A 27078-nucleotide genomic window follows, 5' to 3' on the forward strand; every position below is an offset into this window, starting at 1 on the left:
CCTCCGCGCAGAATGACTCAATAACCTCGGCATCCGAGCACCACCGATTCTTTACGTAGATGCAGAGACCACCACCTCTACGCTTGCCCGAGTCCAAAGACCTATCTGCCCTAAATAAAGTCATGTTATCCTACCTGCCGTATCTGATATCCCGCTATGCGGCTATGGAGCAGTTCCTCATAAAACATTTATTTGCCACCTAAGCTTGTATAGCATCCAAGGACTGCACATTGGCCAAATACAAAATTGGCAGCAGGGGGTGCACAGGGCGCAATCTCACCCCCACACCAGCTCTCTTTCCCCGCTTCTGCCATCTAAGCCTACGCGGATGGCGTTTCCAGCGGCAGCCACTTAACCAGCGATGCTCCCTCCATTGCCTCCACGGCCCTTTCCAAAGTTGTGCCCCTTGCCCTCCACACCTCCCAAAACAGCTGACAACAATCAACGAGAGTCTTGCCTTATACCTGGGCTGCCCAGTCTTGTCAAATCCTTGCCATGTCCTGGCTGGTCCTTCCCCGCCGCCAGCCTCTAGTCCAGTGTTGGCTAACCTTGACACTCCAGCTGTTGTGGAACTATATATCCCAGCATGCCCTGCCACAGTTTTAGCATGCCCTAATAGCAAAACTGTAGCAGTGCATGCTGGGTTATGTAGTTCCATAACAGCTGGAGTGTCAAGGTTAGCCAACACTGCTCTAGTCCCAGGCCGCCGGCTCCGACGCGGTCCTGCCGACCCACCGGCACTGACTGGATGCACTGCTTCACCTCTAGGCGCAGTGTCGATGACGTTGCTGGCAGCTGCTAGATTGTGTAGTTCTACAGTAGCTGGTGGGCCACATGTAGAATAGCCGTATTGTACAGCCTTTAGCATTTAATATGTTCACTAATTTCACTTTGAGAGGAGTAACTTAGGTTTTTGTTGATAAGACCTGTATTTATCTAGTGCTTCCTCTCTCTCACAGTATAACTGTTACATGAAATGCATTTATTTATGTTTCCTATATTTTTATTGTTGCTCCATCTAGGTCTTTATAGCGCTCATCACTAAATGCATATAATAACTTATGGGCAGGTTTAAAATAATCCTGATATTGACCAACCCACGTACAGTACTGGCAGGATGGCAGGAAAATGCTACGTGCGTTCCTGAGAGGGTGTTTAATAAGGGGTTTATTTACTAAGCATCTAGTAAAAGCATTGCCATTTTACATTTCGGGCATAAACCCGATCGGAAGCGCGGGGTTTTATATCAAGACCTATAAACCTGTAGCTATCATTTATATAGTACACCCTAGGAAATGGGTAGAATGATTGGTTGCTATGCAGGCAACACTGCCATTATTCCTCCTTATAGGCAGCTTTACATGACAGGAGCCTGATACACAATGATGATGCTATATTACACTGACTGTGATTAACCATTAGTTCATTATTACTCCAGTGTGAGTCTTAAGCGCAAAGACCGGCTATGGGATGTTGTAGTACTAAAATGCGCTTCTTTCTAGCTCGCAGTAAAATCCGATAAGGTGCTTTCTCTGATAGCCGAAAATGTGCTAGAAGCACATAATAGATGTATTGTACCAGCACCTCATGCTTCATTGTATGGAAGGCAATGCAAGGTAAATTATAGACTAGGAATTGTAACTATAAAGGGTATTGGACTAATTTGAATCAATGCAATTAAATGACTCTTACTAACAAGATCCTGGGCATACACGTAATGTTACACAATAGGACGTCTGATCTTCATACGTCAGACACGGGAGCTGGCATAGTGTTATTCTGTGCTACCGTCCATGGGGGAGTCTGCATCTCGTATTATGTTGCTGGGGGCCCTGCGTCTCACACTACTGTATGTTGCTGGGGACCCTGCGTCTCTTACTGTGTTGCTGGGGGCCCTGCGTCTCACACTACTGTATGTTGCTGGCGACCCTGCGTCTCTCACTGTGTTGCTGGGGACCCTGCGTCTCTCACTGTGTTGCTGGGGACCCTGCGTCTCTCACTGTGTTGCTGGGGACCCTGCGTCTGACACTGTTGCTTGACCACTGATGATGAGGTTTGAACGAATCAATGTTCTATATCACAGGTTCTCAAACTCTGTCCTCCGGACCCCAAATGGTGCATGTTTGCCAGATCTCCTCACAGAATCACAAGTGAAATAATTAGCTCCACCTGTGGATATTTTAAAATGTGTCAGCGAGTAATGACTCCACCTGTGCACCTGCTGGGTGACCTGCAAAATGTGACCTGTGTGGTTGCCTGAGGACCGAGTTTGAGAACCACTGTTCTATATCTTAGACACAAACTGCTCATGGTGAGTTCTTTGTCAAAACAAAATACATATTATTGCCTCCCCAATAGCTCAGATACATTTATAGTGGTCAAGCTGCAGTGAATGAATCTTTAATGTGCCATTAGTGACGCACCACCCATAAGTATATGTTTACTGTTTTATATTGGTGTAGCCACTGAGTCTATTTATTTTCTATGTACCACATAGTATAACCTAATAATGGCCTCATAAACCGCTTCAAGATTTTGGCCCAATCTGTTTCTGTGGCTCCAAAACAGCTGTGATCCCTGTGCCCTGGGCTAATGTGCCTCAGTGATGCAGGGAGGGATTCAGGCTCAGGCTGTGAAGCCCACCGGTTCAGCATCCTCATGATTGGCCATCTGGCACTATCTTGGGTCTGGGCTGAGCGGCAGGATAGCTGCATGTGTGCTGTGACCCTTAGTAATGAGACTTTAGCTCTCTCCTTGGTCTAATATCATTACATTGCTGTAGTTATCGGTGCACCATGGCTATAGACTAAGGGCCTGATTCAGCAAGGATCGCTATAGTGATTACATACGCAATCTGACTGCGATCACAATGCCATATGCAGCTTAACATAAGGACGCCCACCTTACTATACACACATCCGTAAAAAACTTAGCAAGACTGCAAAACCATCGGTAACATCGAGTACCATCGGAGCCTCACACACACTTGCACAAGGTCAGACCTTACTCAGGAATTGCTAACCTCATTGCATGCAGTGGGTACACAAGCTGTGTATGGCATCATAGTGGCTATTTTATGCACGCCCCTGCAACGGCATTGAAACGCACTGGCACGCCTGTGTTTCACATACTGCGATGCATACACAGGACACAACGATCGCCGATTGCGTGCGTATTCCCAATAGCGATCCTTGCTGAATCAGGCCCTAAGTGTAAACTTCAGATTTTGTATTATCCTGTAGCTATAAATAATGCTAAATAAATGAAAAATTTGCAAAAAATAAACCATTTCATGCCGCCGTGCAGCGTTCAGTGACATCACTACCCGCCATCTATCTCATTACACAGGAAACGGGCAATTATTCAGTCTCTGTTAGAATTATATACTGCCCAGCTCTAAGTGATGGTATTAATAATGAATATATAAGTCCATACAGTGTTACGGACCTACGGTTGGATTTTTAGTAAACGGACCATGACTAATAGTACCAATTTTTTCCTCATTAAGCGAAGTACTGTGTGTGATGGGGCTTATGTGTATTACCACAGAATCTGTTTGTATTCATAGGCTGACCTTCCTGGATAAGCAGGTTGCTACTATTTAATGCTTTACTGGCTTTGGATGTCTTCCAAATTCTCTGAAACATCCAAAGTCATAAGTCTGGTACTGTGCAGAGTTAGAAGTTACCATGAAGGCTCCTATTGTAAGCTTGTGAGCCCTCGTACCTCTATGCCTGCCTGTTCCTAACGGCACAGCTCTATGCATCAGCCCTCCCAGCTGCTGAGGAACTACATATACCAGCATGCCTTGTCACAATTTTATCATACCCTACAAGCAAAACTGTGGAAGGGCATGCTGGGATGTGTAGTTTCACAGCAGCTGGAGGGCCGCATGTTGAATTGCCCTGCTCTATGGTGTATTTTGGTGTTCTACAAATACATTTTAATGGAGGAATTGCAAATAGGATCACAGCTGCTGAAGTACCCCTTTCACTCAGTAATTTCTTCTCAACAATCCTGTTTACGCTCTGTTCTAAGATTAATATATATAATAAACACCTTGTGCCTTCTCAGATAAGCTACTATGGGCCATACTCAATTAGGCTGCGAAAACGGGTTATTGGCGATAATTTATTGCCGATGACGTCATTTTCACTTATGCCCATAGTCAATTTCAAAGACTTTTCGCAGGTGCGAAAAGTCTTTGTTAAAAATCGGGGATAAGTTTTCACCACTGAATAGGTGTCGAAAAAAAAGTGCAGAATTGGGGTGCAGACTTAAAAAAAAAAAAAGTAGCCTGCACCCGTTGGAATGTACCCTAAAAGTAATGTGTCAAAAAATAAAAAAAAAGTTCCTCAGGACACCCCAAAAAATGTACTTTCATTTTGGAGCTGAAAGAAAAAATATTGGGGGACAAACTTCTAAACTAGCGAAATCGACTCCGGGGGGTCCCCAAGTATGCGGCAGGTGTGTTCTAGAATGCGGGTGGTTGCAGAAGGTGGATTTTTGAAGAATTTTAAAAGTTCACTTTAGGGACTTAAAAATATGCCTACACCCATTTTCATGTACCCCAAATTTAATGGGACTAGTTATTTATATTTTTTTAAATGAAGCTAAATGCTATTCTTCACCACTTCTTTAAATACACATAAAAGCACCTACCGCGGCCGTTTAAAACCCCCAAATACTTTTTGCATGCCAATTTGGGGGTACTCATAGTGATCCCCCATGTCAGACCATCTTTTGGGGGGGGGGGGTGACAGGCTGATTTCCTCAAAAACGCGCCCGATACTTTATCCCCAGGAAAACCGGCGATGATGGCGAAAGTCCGACCTCAGACTTTTCGCCTCAAACTGAATATGGCCCTATAACTGTTATTACTGCTGCCACAGGACATGGGGAACAAGTGTCCAGCAATGACAGGATGCTAAAGGAAATCTCCAGCCTACATACTCTAAGCTGCTGGATAAAGCCAAGACTACCCACACTGCACAAAGGTGACAGCCTCCAGGCTTAGTAATAAATGGTGAAGGACAATTATGGTCGATGGCGACTACTTGATTTAAACAGTCTGTTTTCATGTCTCCTCATTCTGTGGCCATACCTCATCACCGGTAGCTGCATCCAATGGCGCCTTTACTATCACTGATAATACACATGCTATGCAGCTGCCCGCACACCTTCCCCACCAGCTGCTGTAATTATGCCGCTGCAATCTCCAGCCAATGGCCTATATCAGGGATGAACAACTCTGGGGGTCAGAAGGCTGCATTTGGAGATGGTGCTCATTTGTGGGGGCAGCAACAAAACATAGACTGTACTACAGGTAAAGAGGACTAACTTACAGTACGAGTGTCTAGCAATACATTACTCCCCCCTCTTCCTCTACCCCCTGCTGGGGTGTGGGCATCATATAGGGAGCCAGCCATGCCAGTAAAAAAAAAAAAAAAAAATCATGCCCTGAAATCCTTGGACTCATGGGTCAACATGCCGAAAAAGCCATTGGCATTGCATGCTGGGAAATGCTGTTTCACTGCAGCTAGTTGTATATACTGGATAATGTGGACGCATGAATGGAAGAGGACTCCACAATTCTATATACAAGAGAATCCTGAGGAAGGTGTGTTCTGAGTTTAGGTGGCCAGTGTGCTCTCCCTTTCCCGCTTCACATGTGACCAGGGAAAAGGCGGATTATACTCACTCCACACCCCTGTATGCTTGACCCACCATTCTACACTTCCCTGTCTACTAATAGCTTCCATCAACTTAATGTAATACATTTATTTGGGAGGATGTTCCCTGGGGAAGAGGCCAGTCACAAAGAAGTGCCCTGGGGTGGCACAGCAGGGATTTCCCCGGTACCCCTCCGTTGACTACTAGGTGTCAGGGAATCTGATAACGTAATATATCAGGATGGTTCTATTTGTTAGGTTACAAAGGAGATGTATCAAGCCTGCTAAACACAGGGGAAGTTGCCCATAGCAACCAATCATCTTTTACCTATAATTTAATAGGAATTACTCTATGTCAGAGGCTCCCAAGCTCGGTCATTAAGGCACCCTAACATTCCAGTTTTTAAGGGTATCCATGCTTGATCACAGGTTCCTTAGAGCCTGATTCAGCAAGGAACACAAGTGTGCGCATGCACGCACTCGGCCGCTGCGAATATATGCTAATCAATGAATACGCACAGCAACCGCAGCATAAGATGCAGACGCCCAGCACTACACAATGTTGCCCACTTCCCTGAGTAGTCCGCAAGACAGCGGAAAGATCAGTAACATCGAGAACTATCGGAACCATACGCACAATAGCAGTTCACCTGATCTCGTGGAAGATTTAGGCCATTTCTTGCGTGCGTCGAGTCATCTAGCTGCGTATGCCGCCGCACTGCCTTCCTATAACGGCGTCCAAACGCACAGGTACGCCTGCGTTCGCACGACCACCTCCCGTTACCACCCACAAACGGCACTTCCTGCCAATCAATGTCAGAAGGGTCTGCGTACACACTGCGTGTAGCCTGCATACCCTTACCCGATCACACTGGCTAGTTCGCACACGCGCTGTGCGATTCATATGCATGCGCAGTGTGAAAACATCGGCCGCGTGCGTGCGTTCTCTCACTTGATAAATGCCAGTTTCTCCATCCTTTGGAAGGTTTGAATAATTTCCCGCAGAGCTATTACCCTGGTCACTGGCTCTCCCATCTACGTCTGCCTAACCCAGGCTCAGTCTATGGAACTAAGGTAAGAGGGTGAGGGACATTTTCTAATAAGGGCAGTGTAACTGGCTGTCCATACACATGGCAGATCGATTAACCCACTGGTGACCACTGCCATGCATTGTGACAGGAAAGTATGGTTTTACATGTTCATATTACCTGCAGCATGGAAAAAAGCATCATGTTTGTTTTTTCTCAGAATTTTCTAAATCAGTGGTTTCCAACAGGCTATGTTTTCAGGATTTCTGCCTGTATGCAGGTGGGATAATAACTGCAGGGCTTACACTATACAATTATCTGTCCAATCTGGCTGGTTGGAATGAAAACCTGGTAATGTATGGGAGCAAATGACAGTCGATCATATGGTTTTAAACACTGGAAAACGGACAAAAAAACAATTGTTCAAATTGGTTAAATTCCTGTGTTTTAACCAATTTGTCTGAACGACCATTTTTATCTGTTTTCCAATGGTCGATTGTCATTTGCTCCAATACATTACCAGGTTTTCATTCCAACCAGCCAGATTGGACAGATATCTGACAGATAATTGTATAGTGTATGCCTAGCATAACCCAACAAAATATGTTCACCCACCTGTTCATGATTAAAGAAATCCACAAAAAATGACCTGTTGGGGGTACTTGAGGACTAGCTTTGAGAACCACTGATCTAGACAATTATTGTGCATGTACTGCAAGTGATATTACCAACTCAGAGCAGGGAGAGAATAGAATACTTGCCCGATGGCAAACGTAAGGGCTTCACATTAATGACCGCCTGACCTGCAGTCTCTTCAGTGGATCCACCCTCTATCATCATCATCATCAATACCACAATTGTAACTATTCTCCAATTAACGCAATCTATCCACCATTATTCCTCATCTAAGCACAAGCAGGTGAGCGCAGAGGAACGCGGACAATAAAACGCAGCAGGGTACCCAGTGCCGCCATTATGCACTGATAACAAAGAGCGGTGGACAATGTGTTTTGTTGGCAAATAAAAAAATAAAGCTCAAAAATGTAGCTTTTTATTTTGCCTCATCCATTTAAAAATAATGTAATGTAGCATCTAGTGTGTATTTCGTTGGTCTCTATATGTATCCAGTATATTAGTTCAGTTTGTGACTTTATCAGTGCCTCATGGTACTGTCGATATTTCTGCAGTTAAACCACCTTTACAGTAAAACCCCCGTCTTATGCTCCTGGCGTAACATTCTGTCTTCTGCTTGCAGCTGATGACCCCTTGTCCTCTGAAATATAAATCATATTACTTTGTCCATCTATTTGCCCCCCCCCATTGAATTTAAATTGTATAATTCCACCTGACATGGGAAAAAATAATAAACCCACCAGTGACACCTTATACGAAGCACTTACCAGTTTGCCCAGGATCATTGTTTCGATGCCAATGTGTTCTTCCCTGTACTCTCAGCACTCACCAGGCTGATTGGGGGTTGATCTGGCTAGCGGCTAGCTAGCATCCCCACCCACCCACATGATCTTCCCACTCTCAAACATAGGAAAGACACAGGCTAGCCGCTAGCTTTCTGCATAGGGGAATGGCTAGAGTATAGGCAGAGCAGGGTGGGTCTGAAGAGGCATTGGAGACCGTAGTGGATTCATCCAAATGCCATGTACAAAGTTAACTTTTTGTTTTAACCCAGTGGTTGCCAAACTTTCTTAAATCACGGCGCTCATAGTATCCGCATTTGTTTATGGAACCGCTTAGGCCAAATGGTTCTCCTATAAATTATTGAGTAAATTGTGCTTAGCTGCCTTGCCCAGTTACGTGGTGGTGGTGGACAGGGTGGCACTCCTGTTACATGGGCGTGCATAAATTAGCCACTGCGATGGTATTTACAGCTTGAGTACTCACTGCGATGAGACTTGCTATTCCTGAGACAGGTCAGGCCTGCGTGAGGGTTTGATGTCACCGATGTACACGCAGGACTGTGTAGTCTTACGGATGTGAGAAAGCGGTAGTGGGCGTCTCTATGCTGGCTGTGTGGTTGCAAACATTAGCATATTTTCGCAGCACAACTGTGTGCGTTTACGCTGCCACTGCCGCATCAGCAGCGATGACAAATGAACAAAGTTTTCAAAAACACATCGTACAAGGAAAGAGCCGTCTCTGTGCCATTGGTGCCCCCAGGGGGATGCCTACCATGCCTAATGGTGAATGCAGCTGAGCCCAGGACTAGGAACGTGTGCGGCCGGAAATACCTGGGAAAGTATCAGTAAGCTCAATGTTCCGTACAGGTTCCAGTCATGTTCTAACAAAGCATTTTATGTGTCAGCAAGTTCATAGTCATAGCCTGGGGCCATGCAAACCCTTTGTCACTTGTGTAATCACCTCATCATAAATGAAAGCAGTGCGATTAGTAGCATGGGTGGGTGTTTCTGGCATCTTACTTTTTTTTTTTTTTTTTTTTTTTTTTTTGTCTTATTGTTCGAAATCTGGTTATGCAGAATAGTGTGGCTTAATATGCTTTTTCCTTTGGTGTGAATGGATGGGATTCATTGTAATTGGCTGAATGATATTAAATCGGATTATACTACAGTGTCAATCGCATTACAGTGCGATTAAATCACACATGGATCCGGCCCCATTGATAACTGGTTATACCCCCATCTATGGTGGCGTAGTTTCCATGGCTGGACAAAGTATGTGTGTTTTGGGGGAAAGCACAGATATTTGGAGACATGAGTTGCATCGATAGGGGCAAAACATAACATTTACTGAGCTCCATTATGCGAATGTTGGGAACTATTTCATAAATATATTGCAAAATTTTTCGGGCAGATAAACTACTGTGTACACGATATATCGTACAGTGTGTACCCAGCATTAGCCTATATCAGTGTTGGCTAACCTTGACACTCCAGCTGTTATGGAACTACATAACCCAGCATAGGCATGCTAAAACTGTGGCAGGGCATGCTGGGATATATAGTTCCACAACAGCTGGAGTGTCAAGGTTAGCCAACACTGGCCTATATAGTGGCTACAAGGTGGCTGAATACCTCAATGACATTAAAAAAACAAAAAGAAAACATTTTCAGATGCACAAGGCCCTCCGCAGTCTGTACCAGAAGTCTCGTGTTTTATTCATATGTAACTTGGCAAAGCTAAACTACTGCACATTATTTTGTGGAGAACGGTTTCCTGGCTGCCCTCAGAGCTATAAGCGGTTTGGCAGATTCATAGGCACTGATGCGGACATAGAAGTAAATCAGGCGTACATTGGTCAAAAGAACCGTGCGCAGAAACAAAATGGCCATATTCCCAATAAGCAGAGCTGACCTCAATCTGCCTGTGTAGCATATGCACCTGGGTTACACTTACGGCCAGCTCTGCGTTTGTTTGCACATGCCTTCACTAAACATTGCCTATGTGAGAACGCCGCGTCACGCCCGGTTCCATGCCTGCGGTCACAAGTCTATGTGTGATCAAAATGCATATGAGACTGCATAGCCCGTCCTTGCGTGTATCCGTTTCTGGAGTATACGCTCCAAAAACCGTCATCTTCGCATCAGGACCCCGGCCTCAATCAGTCACCATGCCTGTGATGTCTCTGAGCATCCTAGGGCCTGGTCTCTGAGTGACCTTGCTGGGAAGACTGACAACTCTCTTCAGTGGTTTCCATGTGTGAATAATCTTTTTCACTGTTGAATGACTGAAGACTGCAGAGGTCTTTTCTGTATGACATGGTGATAGCACAAACCTGAAATCTCCAGGCCGCACTCTACACGGTCTTGTATACAGAGGTGGGGACACTTCTGATGATGAAATAATGAATTGCATCGTATGAGCAGCACCTGGCTCCATTATGTAGGGCGTAAGGTTAAGTAACCAGGCGTTAGGAATGCTACATGACCAGCAAACATAGGACTCTTTGGCTGATTTTAAGTCATGTGCTGCTGCAACCGTATATTGGCGTAGTCGCGTCAGCAACTTTACGCTAATACCAATCTCAGCAATTCCCGGGTACACGCCCTGCTTCTGAATGTGCAAGGACTAAGATGCCAACTTTTAAGCATCTTTATACCTCACCATCTGCCGTACCATCGAACTTACATCAGCCCCGTGCTCCAATATGAGCGACACGCCTATATTCATGCCCATAAGTCAGTGCATCTCCAAGCATCTCAATAGCCACCGCGCAGGAACGCCCAATGCGTTTCTTATACACACCGTGGGACGCATACGCCGTGAGACTTTGTAGAGACATAGGCCTTGAAAAAAAAATGACCATTTGCGCAAATATCGCCATTGCGTGCAACTCAGACGCTCTTTTTTTTTTATGGGCCTGATTTCAGAGGTGGAGGCAGTAGCGATGTTTGCGGAGTTGAGCAATTATTTTTGTACTGCGCACGCATCTGAGACACGCTGCGCATGCATCGCGATGGATTACTGATGGTGGCCGCGGTGGGGATGTGGACGCAGAGTAATTGACAGTGAGCGTTTGTGGGAGGTAATGGGGGGGGGGGGGGGTTGCGACCGTTTTGGAGGTGTCTCAGCCTGCAACTGCGTATGCAGTTACAATGGCTCAGATGGCCCACTTCTGGCATTCTGGGCAACCAATAGGAGCGATGGTGCATTCTTGTACGTAAGTGGTGGGATGAGCCTCTGTACAAATCCAGGCAATTTGCTCCCTGGGAGGTTTCTGACCTCCCTTAGCTCGCCTTAGGACACCTGCGTTACGGTTTGACAGGTGCACCACCCCCAGTATGGGCCTCTGAATCAGGCCCTATGTTATAAATAAGACAGAATATATATACATACAGGGTGGTCTATAAGTGTGGATACACCCTTATAAAAAGGAAATGGGTAAGGAAATATTAGTCCAGTGTCTACATATATGATATGGGAGTGGGGGGAAACTTTTTAGGGTTTGTCAGCAGTATGGTGGCCATCTTGAAGTCGGCCATCTTGTATGCGCATCTTATGGAGCACTGTGCATATTAAAATGTGGCAACTATATGAGGTATTCACCGTAAATACACCTATTTTTCCTTAATGCCCACCTGCCAATTGTGTACCCCTGCCCCTATCACTGACAGCCATATCTAACCTTAATATAAATTGTGTACCAGAATGATCTCATTATCCATTCACCAGAAATGACCACCAATCCTGGAAAGAGATTCTAGATCCCGGGTGGGGAAGAGTCAAATGGTATAAATTATTTATTTTGGGACATATATTGCAACCTCTCTTTAAAGTTCACTCAGAAATCATCAATACAGTTTTCTGATAAATCAATACTGCGCACACTCCCATTGAAACAATAGGTCATCTGTATATTTCTTCAAATATGCATCTTCTGTATGAGTACATATGTATATAATGTTTATATACATCATCATACATGTATCTGTGAACTAATCTATATATACACATACATCTCTCTATATAGTATTTTATCATATTTCTCTGGATGAATTTGGGGGTTTCAGTGGGACTTGCGTTTTGTTCATACTCCATTTCTCTTTGATACGGCTCTTTCCAAATTCGCTAAGGGTGCAAATGAGGTAAGAATTAAGGCAAACCTAAGAAGGCATGCAAATGATTTACATTTATATTCACCGACATCACGAGCACATGTGTGAAAGGGACGTGGCAGATCCATGAGCCGAGGTAATGTCCCTCCGCCTGCCCGGGACTACTTTACAGCAGGTGAAATGAGCTAGTTGGAACAGTAACATCGCCATGGCTAATCAGTGTCACTACCACGAACACGTAAAAGGGGGACACACAGCTAGCATCAGTAAAACAATAAATAGTAGCGTTATGCATTACGTTACTGATGCACAGGCTTCAGGGACTTATGAAATTACATTGCACACTTCACATTGTGGAAGTTTTTTTTTTGTTTGGTTTTTTTTTTCACCTTTTTTATGTTTTTAATATATATTATATATTTTTTAAAATCTTCAGCAAATGACATTCTCATGCACACGAGTGTCTCAAACACAAGAAGCAAGTCCATTTATAGGTAGTCCAAGCAATTATTTTTGATTATTTTTTTTGTTTTTCTGTATTAGTCGTGGAGATAGCTGCAAACTGAATGAAACATTGACCTTTTTTTTGTGCAGTCCTAAACGCGCCAGGGTGAGCTCATTTCTGAATGTCACACTGGAGCAGTAATACGATGGAAGGGTCGCTCTTTGCGGCTTCTTTGAACTCATCCAATGTAATTTGGTCATCTTTGTTCTTATCCATCTTGCTGAAGATCTTGTCCACCCGCTGCTCAGGTGTGAGACCGTCCTCGTTCATTTTCATCATTATCACAGTGCCCACCATTTTATAGATAGCCTGGGGGGGGGGGATGGGGAGGAAAACAGACAAGAGAGTCATCAATCATTTCTGTCCATGCCAGCGGTGTAAGAGTCTGTGGGAAGAAAGGAAGAAATAATAATAGCACAATAAAATAGCACAAACGTGTCCAGTGGCAGAAAACTGATAAAGGCTCATACACACTACTAACTAGACGATGTGCTGAGCGATATTGGTGAAAGGTATTGGGTGCACACACTGAACAATATCGTTCAATGACGTCATCCTGCCACATCCCCGTACAGGCACTTTGACGATATTGTCAGATCGGCCTGCATGTTTGCAGGACAGCAAACATCGTTAAGGACTCGCAGGAGCGCTCATCGTTGGACGTTTGGTGCATACACACTGGACGATATGAACGATATATCTTTGAACGATATTGATATTATTTATCGTCTAGTGCAGTGGTTCTCAAACTCGGTCCTCAGGACCCCACACAGGTCACATTTTCCAGGTCACCCAGCAGGTGCACAGGTGCGTTCATTACTCACTGACCCATTTTGAAAGAACCACAGGTGAAGCTAATTATTTCACTTGTGATTGTGAGGATACCTGGAAAATATGCACTGTGTGGGGTCCTGAGGACCGAGTTTGAGGACCTGTGGTCTAGTGTGTATTCGCCATAGGACTGTACATTAGCTGATGAGACTAATTTTGCCGGGCACGGACATCATTGATGACATCAATATTGTTTCTTGATACATATAATCATTATTTGAATTAACATAGCAACTCAAAAGATGAAAGTGAAACGTAAATACTGTATAATCCATTCATTGATCAACTATAACTGTTATTTACTGCCACAGGTGCAAAGTAAAGAAAGGTGTACATAGAATGAACGCTAGCACCCTGCACCTGTCACAATCCTGTACAGTTCCTGTTTCCTGCCTGAGGTTCTGCTCTGGTGCTTCCAGCACACTCTGGTCTGTATCTCAGCAGTTTGTGCATCAGCTGAATGTGCTAGCAGCACCAGAGCAGAGAGCGCCACCCCAGACAGGAAAGAGGAACTACACGGGTTGTGACAGGTGCAGGGTGCTAGAATGAACACTAGGGGGTATATTTACTAAAGTGCGGGTTTTTAGAAATACAGATGTTGCCCATAGCAACCAATCAGATTCTACTTAACATTTAACTAGCACCTTCTAGAAGATAATAGCTAGAATAGAATCTGGTTGCTATGGGCAACATCTCCACTTCTAGAAACTCTCAATTTAGTAAATATACCCCTAGGTGTACAGTACTGCCAATCCTTTTCACCTAGTCTAGTGCAAGTTAGGATAGACGCACCCCCGGAACATGGTGAGGACACTCGGGTAGTGGACAACTAAATAAGCCCTAGATAACGAGGGACACCGAGCATACTGAAAATAAAAGCTTCCACACAGGTGTGATGTATGCCTTTCTTAACCACCAGGTAACAGCTCAGCCTTGTCAAATTATGTATAGAAATACTGGACCATCCTGGTTGGCAATAACTATTGCTGCAATAGGAGACCTAGAATGACTTATGGCCGCCAATATCACCTGTATGCCGAAGTTGCCAATAATTGTTTTCTCCTAAAACCTCTCTCCTTCTGTCCTCTCCCATGTCACCTCCTGTGTGTCGGCTGTCTACTATGTGTCGGCTATCTCCTCTTGGATGTTGTCAAACTCAACATCTCTCAACCCGCTACCCTGTCAATAGACAACAAGTCCGCTGTCTGGGGATAATCCTGGACAATCTCTCTCCCCCCACATTCAGTCCAGTCCCTCCCCCAATCCTGACACTTCCACCTCCATAATAATTCCAGGATCAGGCCCTCTCTCACCCTGGAAGCCAATAATACTCCTTATATCCGCACTCTTATCTCTTGCCTCACCTGCTGTGCCCTACTTCTCTCCAGGATCCTGAGCTCCCCGCCTTGCCACTCTTCAGCCTCTCCTTAAATCCTCTGCCCGACCAATTTTCCTCTCTTGTTGCTCTAACTCTGCTTCCTGTCCCCTTCAGATTCAAACTTCTCTCACTCACCTACAAAACCCTCAACCACTCTTCTCTCTACGTCTCCAGCCTCCTTCAGGGCATGCTCTCTCCCAGCCACATCCCTCTGCCAATGACTGCTGTCACACCTTCATAAATTCCAATTCGTTTTGGACCATAGCGGCTGACAATCGTGGCAGTCATGCATGATAAGTGTAGCTGGCTGGTGACCACAATATGAATGTGTACATGGGAAATGGCTGGGCCCCATGTAATCAGGTTACGTGCTCTGAGCCCTGGACTACATTTTCTCTCCTTCACATGTGGTTGATACAACAATTTTCGGCATGGGTGTGACAGGAGCCTCACATCACTGCTCTGTACAGATGGGGGACCCTGCTCTTTACCACTATCTAATTCCCTATGGGGGGGGGGGGGGGGTCGATGTCTTTTTGGAATATGTTTGAGATAAAATATCGTGAGTCACAGAGTATTACTGCATGTACATTTTTTTGCGCAGATGGTTAGAATGCGATGGCGCGATTTTCAACAGCTCAGAAATGTGAATAATAATGATACATCGACCCCATTGTCTGGTCCTCACTAACATCATTGATAATGAATTGACAGGTCCCACATGATCAGCACATTCACTGAAATACTCTGTGCTGATGTGAACACTGCAGTCATTGGAAGTGAGCAGGGATAGAACAACCTCTAGCAAGTCAGAACATGGGAAACAACAGGTGACCTGGGGTTTTATATACTGTACATAACTAAAACATGCTGTGACGATAGTCAAATACTCCATAAAAGCTTCTGAAATGCCACGATCATTTCTTTCCAAAAGTCAACGGCAGTGGAAAAAAAATCAACAAAATCCTAGGATTCTATTCATGCTTTGTACTACAATTCCCCCAACACTAAAGGTGGGGGTGATAGAAAAACATACAATTAATGGGCCCGATTCAGATTTGGGAATAGAGTAAAGGCGCATATCCACTACACGATTCGCTCTATGGAGCTCATTCAGACCCGCTCGCTAGATGCGTACGCTCGCACCCAGAATATGCAAATTCGGCTAAGTGATGGCATGGCAGGCGATCACACGGCAAGGCATAAGCACGCCAACTATGTCTTGGCATGCAATTGCTTTGTGTATGCAGACGCCCACCAGCCTGTCTTAAGACGCCCACTAGCGCACGTCATCTCCAAGAACGAAGCGCTTGAGGTTGACTACACCCTTCCGCAAGCACTGCGATCACTTCAGAGTGAAATACAACCAGGTGACGTGTACTATGGCGCTGCCTGTTAATTATGCTTGCCTCTGAAACGACGTTAAGACGCTCAGGCACGCCTGCGTTCGCACCTCCACTCCCCCGTTTATAGTAGCCAGCCCTGTTACCACCCATAAACGGCTTCTCCTGTCACTCACTCTGCTGGGCTGTCTATGCGCAACGAGCGACCGCTGCCCGAGCTCTCGCACTGGTTCCCACATGCGCATTGCGATGAGTACGCATGAGCAGAAAACGTTTGCATCATAGCGAGCGGGTCTGAATCAGCTCCCATGAGCAATATTGTGTAGTGTGTCCCCGACAGCGTTCTGCTCAATGTCCTGAACGACACTGCGCACACACACTGAACGATGCCGGCAGCTTCCCTCGTCCCCGAACCTGCACAACCTGATGATATCGTCAGGTCGGACAGCAAGTTTGAGCGATGAGCGACGTCATCATGACCAGTGGGAGCACGCATCGCCGGTCGTTGACGGCATATCCACTGGACGATATCGTTAACGTTCAATTGTTCATTATATCGTCTAGTGGATACGCAGCATTGGGGTGCCTCGGGACACTTGCAGGGGTGCCTCAGGTTGGTGGTCCAGCACCAGATCAAATTCTTTATGGTCAATGTAATGTAATTATGTGAACAAGCAGAAGCACAACCTGTCCACTATATAACCAAACCTAAGGATGACGGGTCAGCACAACTTACATCACTTTACTACTTCACTACAGTTTTTTCTGAATTTCTCAATAACAAACTTCTGGCTTAGAGGTGCCGTGAAAACACTGCTGATACACTAGGGCGCCGTGATTCAAAAAAGTTTGGGAACCACTGAGCTATTATTGCTAACAATCAACGTGACTTTCTCTAAATTACAAAGCAGTTCAAGGGCCTGATTCTCGGACACCATGCAGATATTCCCACCAATGGTCGATGTTTCTCAACTGCGTATGCGCCGAAGTCGCGGAAAAGATGCACAGCGCGTGTGTCAAATAGGGTGTCCCTACAAAATCACAGTATAGATTGAGACGCACGGACAGAATTGTATTGGAAATGTCATGGGCTTTCCTGGGCGCAGACTATTCGCATACACGCAGATGGTCCGTCTTATGGGCGTGTCAGAGATGAGTGGCGCACAATTGCGCTGGGGGCCATACCTCTAATTGAGATTCTGCACCTAGTATGAGGCTGGCGACTGATGGTCATGTACAAAGACGCACAAAGCGGTATTTCAGTGTCTAAGGATGCTGAAAATGGGCGCCTTGGTCCTTGCACATTCAGACGCACTGACGTACACCGTGGAGGGCTTGTAGCGCCATTCGCTGCAGCGTCCATCTTCGAATTAGCCCCCAGATGTGCATTTCGTCCCATTATATAAGATATTCCTCCAAACAGTGGAAGGAAACACATGAGAACATGTGTAAAACATATAAACGTAACCCAACCCTGGGCTTTAAATGAAGCACAATTGAGAAGTATGACGATATAACCCTTCTGTAATATAATACATTCTACTGCAATAAGAGTCCAATTATTACTGGCAAGGAAAAACAATGGAATATTTCGTTCCTATTGCATCATAATGTTTTCCTTGACTTAAACCAATATTAACCACAATGAGATAACAAACTAATAACCATGACTTCACATTCAGCAAAGGCAATTTCTACCCCAGGAGGCTGAACATCTGATTAATGTTATTAATTAACAGCTGAATGATGTGTCCGTAACCCTGCAAAGCTTAATCACAACAGTCTAGTCGCTTGGCTCAGTGAAGCAGAGCACCTCTCTTGGATCGCTGAACCGGGACACAATATCAAGTAAATGTTTGTTCAGAAGTGAATGTATTTCCCGCTGTAGTGTTGTCGTTATTGTGTTGTATGGGTTCTCGCTATGTTTTCAGGCTACAGGTCCCGCAGATACCGCGGCGATTCAGTGACAACACGTATCACAAACCCTTGGACAACATACAACGTTACATGACAGTAGCTACAAGATCTCTCACCACTGAACTGGGGCACCAGGAAGTTTACAGAATAATAAATTGGGTCATACAGAAATGCTTTATTCATGACTCGTTGGGTTGGCACAAAAATCTGCATTTCTAACTATAGTCACACGCTATAATAATAAAAGAGAAATACATTTGGGAAACAAATTCAACTGGAAAAGCCCCGAAGAGCAAATAATAAGCTATTGCATGTACTGTTTTCTCCAGCAGTTACAGAGCTCACATAAGGAGCACAGCCACGTCTGGGAGATGTAGTGCGCTGCTCAGCGATTATATATTCACTATTTTGCACTGATACGAGTCGGCTTAAATGTTTGTAAGAGATTTTTAGGTGCGTTTATTCCCTAAAACAACTGTATTAAATAGAAAAAAAATAACGTACAGAGGGCCTGATTCAGACCCGCTCGCGAGCGCTATGCGCTTGCAAGCGGGTCGATGGTGGCCCAGTGCGCATGCGCACGACGGAGCCGGCTCAGTCGTGCGTATGCGTGAGACCTGGATAGCGACAGGCAAACCGTCGCTCCGGGTCTCGTAAAAAAGGGGGCATGCTGTCGATGTTGAGTGACAGCACGCCCCCTTTGGTGGGCGGGGCGGGGGAGTGGCTGCCCAAACGGAGGCGTTCCCATGTGAACGCCTCTGTTTGGGGCCGGCCCCACTGACATCACGAGTGATATCCGTGGGAGAGATTTCGGCTCTGTGAGAGCCGAAGTCTCTCTGGGGCTTGCGGCAACGAGACCCTACCACAAAGGTCTCGTCGCAAGCCCGATGGTCGCGATGGTCTTGACCATCGCGACCATCTTCCTGGCCGCTCGCTATAGCTGTGGGTGGTCACCCACAGCTATGAGAGCGGCCAGGAGGTCGCTCTAAAAAAACAAGAAGGCCGGCCCTGATTCAGAGCGAGCGCTCTGTCAGAGCGTCCGGCTCTGAATCAGGGCCAGAGTGATTTAAGAGGTACAGGGCACAGAGTTATACACTATACCGATGTTTTCCGATTATCGGCCCGCCTGCGATTGCATCAAAGTACATTAACGTCATGGCTCGCATCGACTATTTACAGTGGTTGACAGTCAGGGAGCGTTAAGGGGAGGTATCGGGGGAGAGGCATCAAGGAACGCATGTTTCTGGGTCGTGTCTCCTGTGTCTCCCTGTGACTGCGAGCCTGTACACAAGGATTATGGCTCTGGTTTCTCATTTCCCATAGCCATTCTGCAGGACAATAGACTCACTCAAGATTGCAGCAATCGAATATTTTGCGACCAATGTTGCGTCGTTGGGCCTGCTGACTCAGATATATACGTAAACCCGATCTACATGCAGTGGCTGTTTGGGGGAGGAGCCGGGCTGCATTTCTGGAAACGAGGGGGCGTGTCCTGGGAGTGCTGAGGCCGGGGTCTGCGTCGTAGGATGCAAATTTCCTGGCCTCACAAGCAGCCAGGAGTCAGCTTCGGCTTATGTAACCATAGCGCTCTGAATCAGGGCCTCTGTATCTCTGCTTACAGCTGTAATTTTGCATGTGCATTTGGTTACTGCAATTTACCAAACTAGGCTCCCGATGAAATGTACTATGTGAGGACATAAAATGCTCTTTGGGGGTCATTCAGACCTGTTCGCGAGCAAAGGACGCTCGCAAACAGGTCGATGTTGCCCCACTGTGCATGCGCACGACGGAGGGAGCTCCGTCGTGCGCATGCCTGAGACCCGGCGAGCGACGAGAAATACGTCGCTCGGGGTCTCGCACCAAAGGGGGCGTGCTGTCGATGGTGATTGACAGCACGCCCCCTTTGGTGGGCGTGGCGGCCAGACGGAGGCATTCCCATGGGTACGCCTACCGTCTGAGTCCGGCCCCACTGACATCAGTAATGATGTCAGTGGGAGTGACTTTGGCTCTGATAGAGCCAAAATCACTCCTGGGCTTGCGGAAGCGAGACCCTACCGCAGGGTCTCGTCGCAAGCCCGATGGTCGCGATGGTCTTTGACCATCGCGACCATCATCATGGACGCTCGCTCATCATTATGGTCACCCACAGCTATACGAGCGTCCAGGGGGACGCTCCATTTTCATGGAGGAGGGCCCTGATTCAGAGCGAGCGCTCTGGTCAGAGCGTCCGGCTCTGAATCAGGCCCTTTGTCTGTAGTGTAGAAGTTTGGTAGAAGGCCCCGGCCCATGGCAGTCAGGTAATTGCACATCCACGCATGTCCAGTTAACATTTGAACTTTAACTGAAACTTTACATGTGCAGGTACATCTTTCCACATGTCGGCATTGCGCATGAGGACGGTCACAATGTCGACACTACATTTAAGTGCTAGATTTAGGTTTAGGGTTGGATTTAGGGCTTAAACACTGAATAATGTTGTACTATGTTGTCATGCTGACTGCTGACATGCACAATTTCAACATAAGGTCGACATGTCACATGGTGATATAACGTTTATGTCGTCATTCAGAACAAGTCAACATACTGGTGTCGACATAGCATACCAGACCCACTAACACACAGCGGTCCCCACATCAGGCTATGAGGGAGTGGGAAACAGAAAAAACAAAGAGATACCATGAGAAATAAATGATTTATCTGAGGTAACCCTTCTGGTAAGTGACAGGAAAACATGCTGAGCCTTTTTAAGCTACAAATGATGGAAAAAAGGGTATCACGGCTTAATGAACAGAGCCTAGCATCCGTGTGTACCCGAGGGCATGGGAAGGCGAAACAGGGTGACCGACATTTTATTTTTTAAATAAAACCTACAGTCAGGTGCATAAATATTGGGACATTGACAGAATTTTCATTCTGCCCCTTAAAAAGTGGGAGGCACATATAGAAACCGTTGTAATTCCTACACCGTTCACCTGATTTGGATGTAATTACCCTCAACTTAAATCTGAAAGTCTGCAGTTAAAGCACATCTTGTTTGTTTCATTTCAAAGCCATTGTGGTGGTGAATAGAGACCAAAATATGAAAATTCTGTCAATGGCCCTCATTCAGAGCCGCTCGCTATTTGCGGTCGTTCGTTCTAAAACAAGGGGTGGCTATTCAAATGAACCGTTCGCTAATTGCGGTCTGTTTACGCCTCTAAGTCTGAACGAGCGAGCAAAACTTGCCGCTCGCACCATACGTCATGTCCGCTATTTATTAGATTAATCGAGTACATCGAACAGCGTATGAACTGCTTGCTATTCTTGTGGCTGGTTTTTTCAACCTCTATTTTGCGAGCAGTTCTGAGTTAAAAAGACCAAGTGACGTGGTCAATGACGCTGCTGTATTAATTATGCACTCCCTTAAAACGCCCGTTTTGACCTTTAAGCACGCCTGCGTTCGAATTCCACACCCCCGTTTTCAAGCACCTTCCCCTGTTACCACCCACATACGCCTCCTTCTGTCACTCAAAATAGCAGGCATTCGCTATATAGCGAACAAACGATTTTCGGCCGCACTGGTTCGCGCATGCGTATTAAAATCCATACGCATGCGCAGATGTGCGAACATCGGTCAGAACGAACGAGCGGCTGCTTACAAGCGGCTCTGAATGAGGGCCAATGTCCCAATATTTATGCACCTGACTGTAAATCAGTTTTGTCTTTAAAAAAAAAAGCTAAATCAATTGTAAGTCACAGTATTACACAATATCACACTTCTACACTTTCCACTAAATTTCCTTCTCATTATGTAAATAAAACAAAATTCAACAGTACAATATAAAACGTAGCTCCCAGCAATATAAAGTTATGTGGAAAACAGCAACTTACCACAAACAAAGTGAAATAACAATGTTACAGTCAGTAACCGAGCGAGTACATCGTAATTAGCACTGCCGCAATGTGGCAGATGTAAACCATCCAAATTTTATTTCATGTGACTTACTATTGCCTTAGTCATGGCCATATAGGAAAAGCAGTGCCATGGGCTGCCCACACGGGATGTAGTCAGCATCCCGCCGAGTGGAATGCTGACGGGCGAAATATTGGCGCCAAAACTCTGACAGCGTTGGGATTCCGGCACCAGAATCCCGACTGCCGGCATCCCGGTAAGTATCAGGCGTTATGTGGAGGGTTAGGGTGCAGGGTTAGGCATTAGGGGGAGGGTTAGGTTTAGGCACTAGGGGAGAGGTTAGGTTTAGGCACTAGGGGGGAGGTTGGGTTTAGACACTAGGGGAGAGGTTAGGTTCAGGCGCTAGAGGGGGAGGTTAGGTTTAGGCACTAAGAGGGAGATTAGGTTCAGGCACTAGAGAGGGAGGGTTAGGTTTAGGGTGCGGGGAGGGGGAGGGTTAGGTTTAGGCACTAGGGGAGAGGTTAGGTTTAGGCACTAGGGGGGAGGTTAGGTTTAGGCACTAGGGGAGAGGTAAGGTTTAGGCACTAGGGGGGAGCTTAGGTTTAGGCATTAGGGGGGAGCTTAGGTTTAGGCATTAGGGGGGAGGTTGGGTTTAGACACTAGGGGAGAGGTTAGGTTCAGGCGCTAGAGGGGGAGGTTAGGTTTAGGCACTAAGAGGGAGATTAGGTTCAGGCACTAGAGAGGGAGGGTTAGGTTTAGGGTGCGGGGAGGGGGAGGTTAGGTTTAGGCACTAAGGGGGAGGTTAGGATTAGGCACCGGGGAGGGAGGGGTCCTTATGGGTATCGGGATTCTGACCGCCGGGATCTCATACCCAACTCGCCCACACTAACCTGCCCCAATGATGTACATTACAGTATAACAAGGAGCTCGGCTCTCACTAACCTCGATAATCTCCAGCATCTCCACCCTGGTGATTTTACCATCGCCGTCCAGGTCGTACATGTTAAAAGCCCAATTTAGTTTCTGTTCAAAGCTTCCCCTTGAAGTGATGGACAGCGCACATATAAACTCTCTGAAGTCGATGGTCCCATCTCCGTTCTTATCAAAGGTCCTGAAAGCGTGTTGGGCGAATTTTGATGCGTCTCCGTATGGAAAAAACTGGAAAAAACAAAAATAAGAGAAAGAAAAATGGATATTAACCTTATACAAAGAATAAAACAGCTCCATAATGTGTAGTCCAACTGTATTCAATAGAGCAGTGGTCCCGAACTTGCGGGGGTGCCACGGATTGGTGGTCCAGGGTCAATTCAAAAAATGTATGGTCGATGAACACAATTTACTTCATTTAATGATTTGTTCTGAATTTCTCAATGAGAAACTTTTGGCCTATGGGTGCCATGAAGACAACGCTGATACTCTTGGGCGCCATAATTCAAGAAAGTTTGGCAAGCACTGCAATAGAGCGACGCATTGTATAACAGTCACTAATATGGGCGCGGAGCTCTTCTATGGTTTTTTTATCTGGACAAGGAAACCAAATGCACGGAGTCAGAGCTGGCCGCTAATGCTGCTGTGCGGGAATATACCTACGTCGCAGCCGCTGGGATCTGTATTGAGACGCCCACCGGTGGGCTGCGCAAATCCAAGCGACTGTGTGCAAAGTCGCAGCATGGTGGCAGAGCACTTGGTCAGCGGAGTTCTGAGTGACCCTATAGTTACGCTGAATGGCGGTCAGAGCTGAGACGCCGTTTTTCTGCGGATGGGATCGCAATTGCATATTGCGACATGCCTGCGTTTTCATCGCTACTCCCTCCTGACCTCCCTCAAGCGCTCCCTGACTGTCAACCACTCTGCGACCAAATCCTCGCCGCGACTGGTAATGAAACGTGACGCGTGTGCGACTTATACGTAGGCGCAGATCACGATGGTTCCTTTACTGCGTAAATATCGACAGTGAGTCCATCTCTGAATCAGGCCACAAAGTACCAAGTTAATAACTTTCTGTCGGTTTTAATTGTAAGAGAAAATACTATATATATATTTAATGGGGAACATTGCATTTAGTGCTTTATATATACATAGTATAAAATAAAGTCCCTGGTAGGCGTCTGTCTGTGTGCTCGGGGTAATCTCGAGAACCGCTAGATGGATTTTGATGCAGTTTTCCATATTCTATAGAGCATTTGTGGAGGAAGGATTAGGTGTATAACACATTAATGTATGACAATAAGGAGCCGAGCAGTGATGATTTTAGTAAATCAAGTCAATGAAAAAATGGCCGTCCAAGCGCTTTCTTGGCTTACCCTGCCTAAACCGTTACAGATATATCACAACGATGGAATTTATTTTATACTATGTAGAGATTGATATGTATTATCCAGTTTCTACAGAAAATTGATGTAAGCTCTGATTACGGATACATTTCAGCTTTTCCTTTTTTTTTTACCGTTCATATTTCATTTATGTGAAAAACGATTCTTTAATTTCAAACGAGTCCAATTCCCGGTAAGAGTCGGCTTTGGCATGGCAATAAATAGCACAGGGACAGACACATAACGCAGCTGGAGTTGACCTAAATGGAGACTGTTTTCTCATTAACAACTTTACGTGGCCCTCTTGTGTAACGTCAAAACGAAGGGGCCTATTCATCATCGAAGGCTGTATGGCCTCCGATGATGAAGTTTACAACTAAAGTATTCCTCGCAGTTGGGGAAGCCTGACACCGGGGCAATTCATCATTGCTCCGGTGAGGGGACAACTCCCCTTACTGCTCCCCGTCGTCCCGGCAACGCATGCGTGACATCGGGTCACACATGCGCACAGCCGCTGGTGAGGCGGCAGAGGGATCCGCTCGGATCCCTCTCCACATCCCCGGAACCCCTTCCCATAGGAAGGAGCGGGGATCCAAGAACAAGCGCTGTCTGAAGATGTCGTTTGTTCTCTACAGTAAACTCCTATAATGTTCAGTTTTCGGAATTTGCTGAACACCGGGGTGGCCCAGTAACTAAAAATGCGGAAACTAGCGTTTCCGCATGGTTACCGGGCCATTTATCGTTTGATGAATAGGCCCCTAAATCTTTTCGTGTTGACGTCAGGAGGAAAAACTACTAATGTCGTCTACAAGGCAATCTTATAAGACCTCAGTTAAAAATGACTATCGCCGTAAATTCAGAATTTCTCCCGTGCGAAGCCGGGGCGGATCGCTAGTAATCTATATTATTATCATCCTTCATTTATATGGCGCCCCAAAGGTTCCGCAGCGCCTTACACAGTACATAAATGAGCACACAAGAAAAAACTTTATTAACAGTACAAAACAATGCAGGACAAGGACATGGTTTATAAACATTGCTGCATAACAATGACATAAGCAGCAGGGTGTCAGCAACCAAGTGTTAGGGAGTTAGGAGTAAATTATAGTATAAGTAAGGGAAGGAGAGGCACGTGAGGGAAGAGGGCCCTGCTCGTGAGAACTTACATTCTAAAGGGGAGGGGCAGACAGACAGGGGTGACACAGATGGGGTAGATAGGAAGGAGCATAGAGCAGTGGGTTAGGATGAGAGCTGGAAGGCTTTGACAAATAAATATATATACTATATATATATATATATATATATATATATATATAATGTTGTTAGCCTTAGAAACATGAAAAGTATGCCTTTGCTATTATTACAATTATATCTATGCAACATATATGTATTTGCATCTAACAGCAACAAAATCCACGTGAAGACCAAATAAACTAAGGGCAGACTTTCCCCTTATATCATATTACCACATAAACTACAAGTCCCAGCATGCCCTGCCACAGTTTTAGCAGTCCCTAATAGCAAAACTGTGGCAGGGCATGCTGGGACTTGTAGTTTCACAAACAGCTGGAGACGGAGAGCCACAGGGTGGCCAGGCCTGGCATATACCATGAGCTGCGTGACTGAACCTGGGAGCTGTACAGTGCAGTCTCCAATTATACAGAATATCAACAGTTTCTGAGAACTGGAATTAGCACCCAGCATAAGAGAAGTGGCACCGGGGCATCCAATCCTGTGTAAGTCATGTAAATCAACCATGAAGTATATACAGCAGCGGGGGAAATAGAACTGTACGGGTTTGGAACGGCCTCCTGGGGTACTATGGTAAAATCAGCTGGGAGAGCTCACAGCATTCAGCACATACAACGGGAATGTTCCTGAGTGAGAACAGTTCTGTAAGGGAGAGTGAGTAAAGATCATTCCTAAAGCAATAATAGATGGTTCTTAGCTGGTTACACGTAATGTTGGGGAGCTGTGATATCTGCTGAAGAAGGTGTTACTACTGCGTACTGACTGACAGGGTGTCCAGACATGTGCCTATGCCACCTTCCCTGGTTTATGTCTGTTAACTTTAACAAGTAACAGTAATTGTGCATTGTAATGTCCAGGAATAGGCCGCGTCCCACCGAAACGTCCGCCTAGTTCACTTCATAAAATGTATGTATTCATGTCCAGTGATTACTTCCGTCCTACCCACAGACTCCTATATTGTGTAGCAGTCGGTTAAACCTCTTCTTAGCAGACTATGGGGCATATGTATCAAAGCTTGATGTGAGATAAAATTGTGAGATATATATCACCAACCAATCAGCTTCTAACTTACATTTTGCAGGCTGTGTTTAAGAAATGATAGTTTGGAGCCGATTGGTTGGTGATATATATTTCACAATTTTATCTCACATCAAGCTTTGATACATATGCCCCCTATAACCTACATTTTTCATATAAACATAAAATCCCTTTATACTCTTCTCACTGCTCTGTAACTCCCAGATAAATCTGCAGTGAAGCACCAAGGCTACAGCGCAGGACGTGATTAAGCGTCGGACGCTGGCCGCTCCATGCAGACGTACAGTATGTCAGCAGGTTGCTCGGGGTCCCTCCGAGTTGTCATCTGAACATCTGCCACTTGCACAGTCTCCTGGACTCTGACATACAGGGACTAGGACACT

The 27078-nt window shown here is 45.7% G+C and overlaps 1 protein-coding gene across 2 annotated transcripts in view; it reads right to left on the reverse strand.

Annotated features, from left to right (window-relative positions):
• Positions 1-11895: 11895 nt before the first annotated feature.
• Positions 11896-27078, reverse strand: part of VSNL1 (visinin like 1) — a 187159-nt gene continuing 171976 nt past the window's right edge. For both annotated transcript variants that reach the window (XM_088468147.1, XM_088468146.1), the window contains exons 3-4: positions 23037-23252; positions 11896-13042 (exon numbers count right to left, since the gene is read on the reverse strand). In XM_088468147.1, the coding sequence (XP_088324273.1) occupies positions 12845-13042; positions 23037-23252 (414 nt within the window). In that variant the 3' untranslated portion in view covers positions 11896-12844. The remainder of the gene's footprint in view (positions 13043-23036; positions 23253-27078) is intronic.

The sequence above is a fragment of the Taudactylus pleione genome, unplaced genomic scaffold, assembly GCF_031769625.1.
Source record: "Taudactylus pleione unplaced genomic scaffold, aTauple2 ptg000081l, whole genome shotgun sequence".
NCBI classification, from domain to species: domain Eukaryota; kingdom Metazoa; phylum Chordata; class Amphibia; order Anura; family Myobatrachidae; genus Taudactylus; species Taudactylus pleione.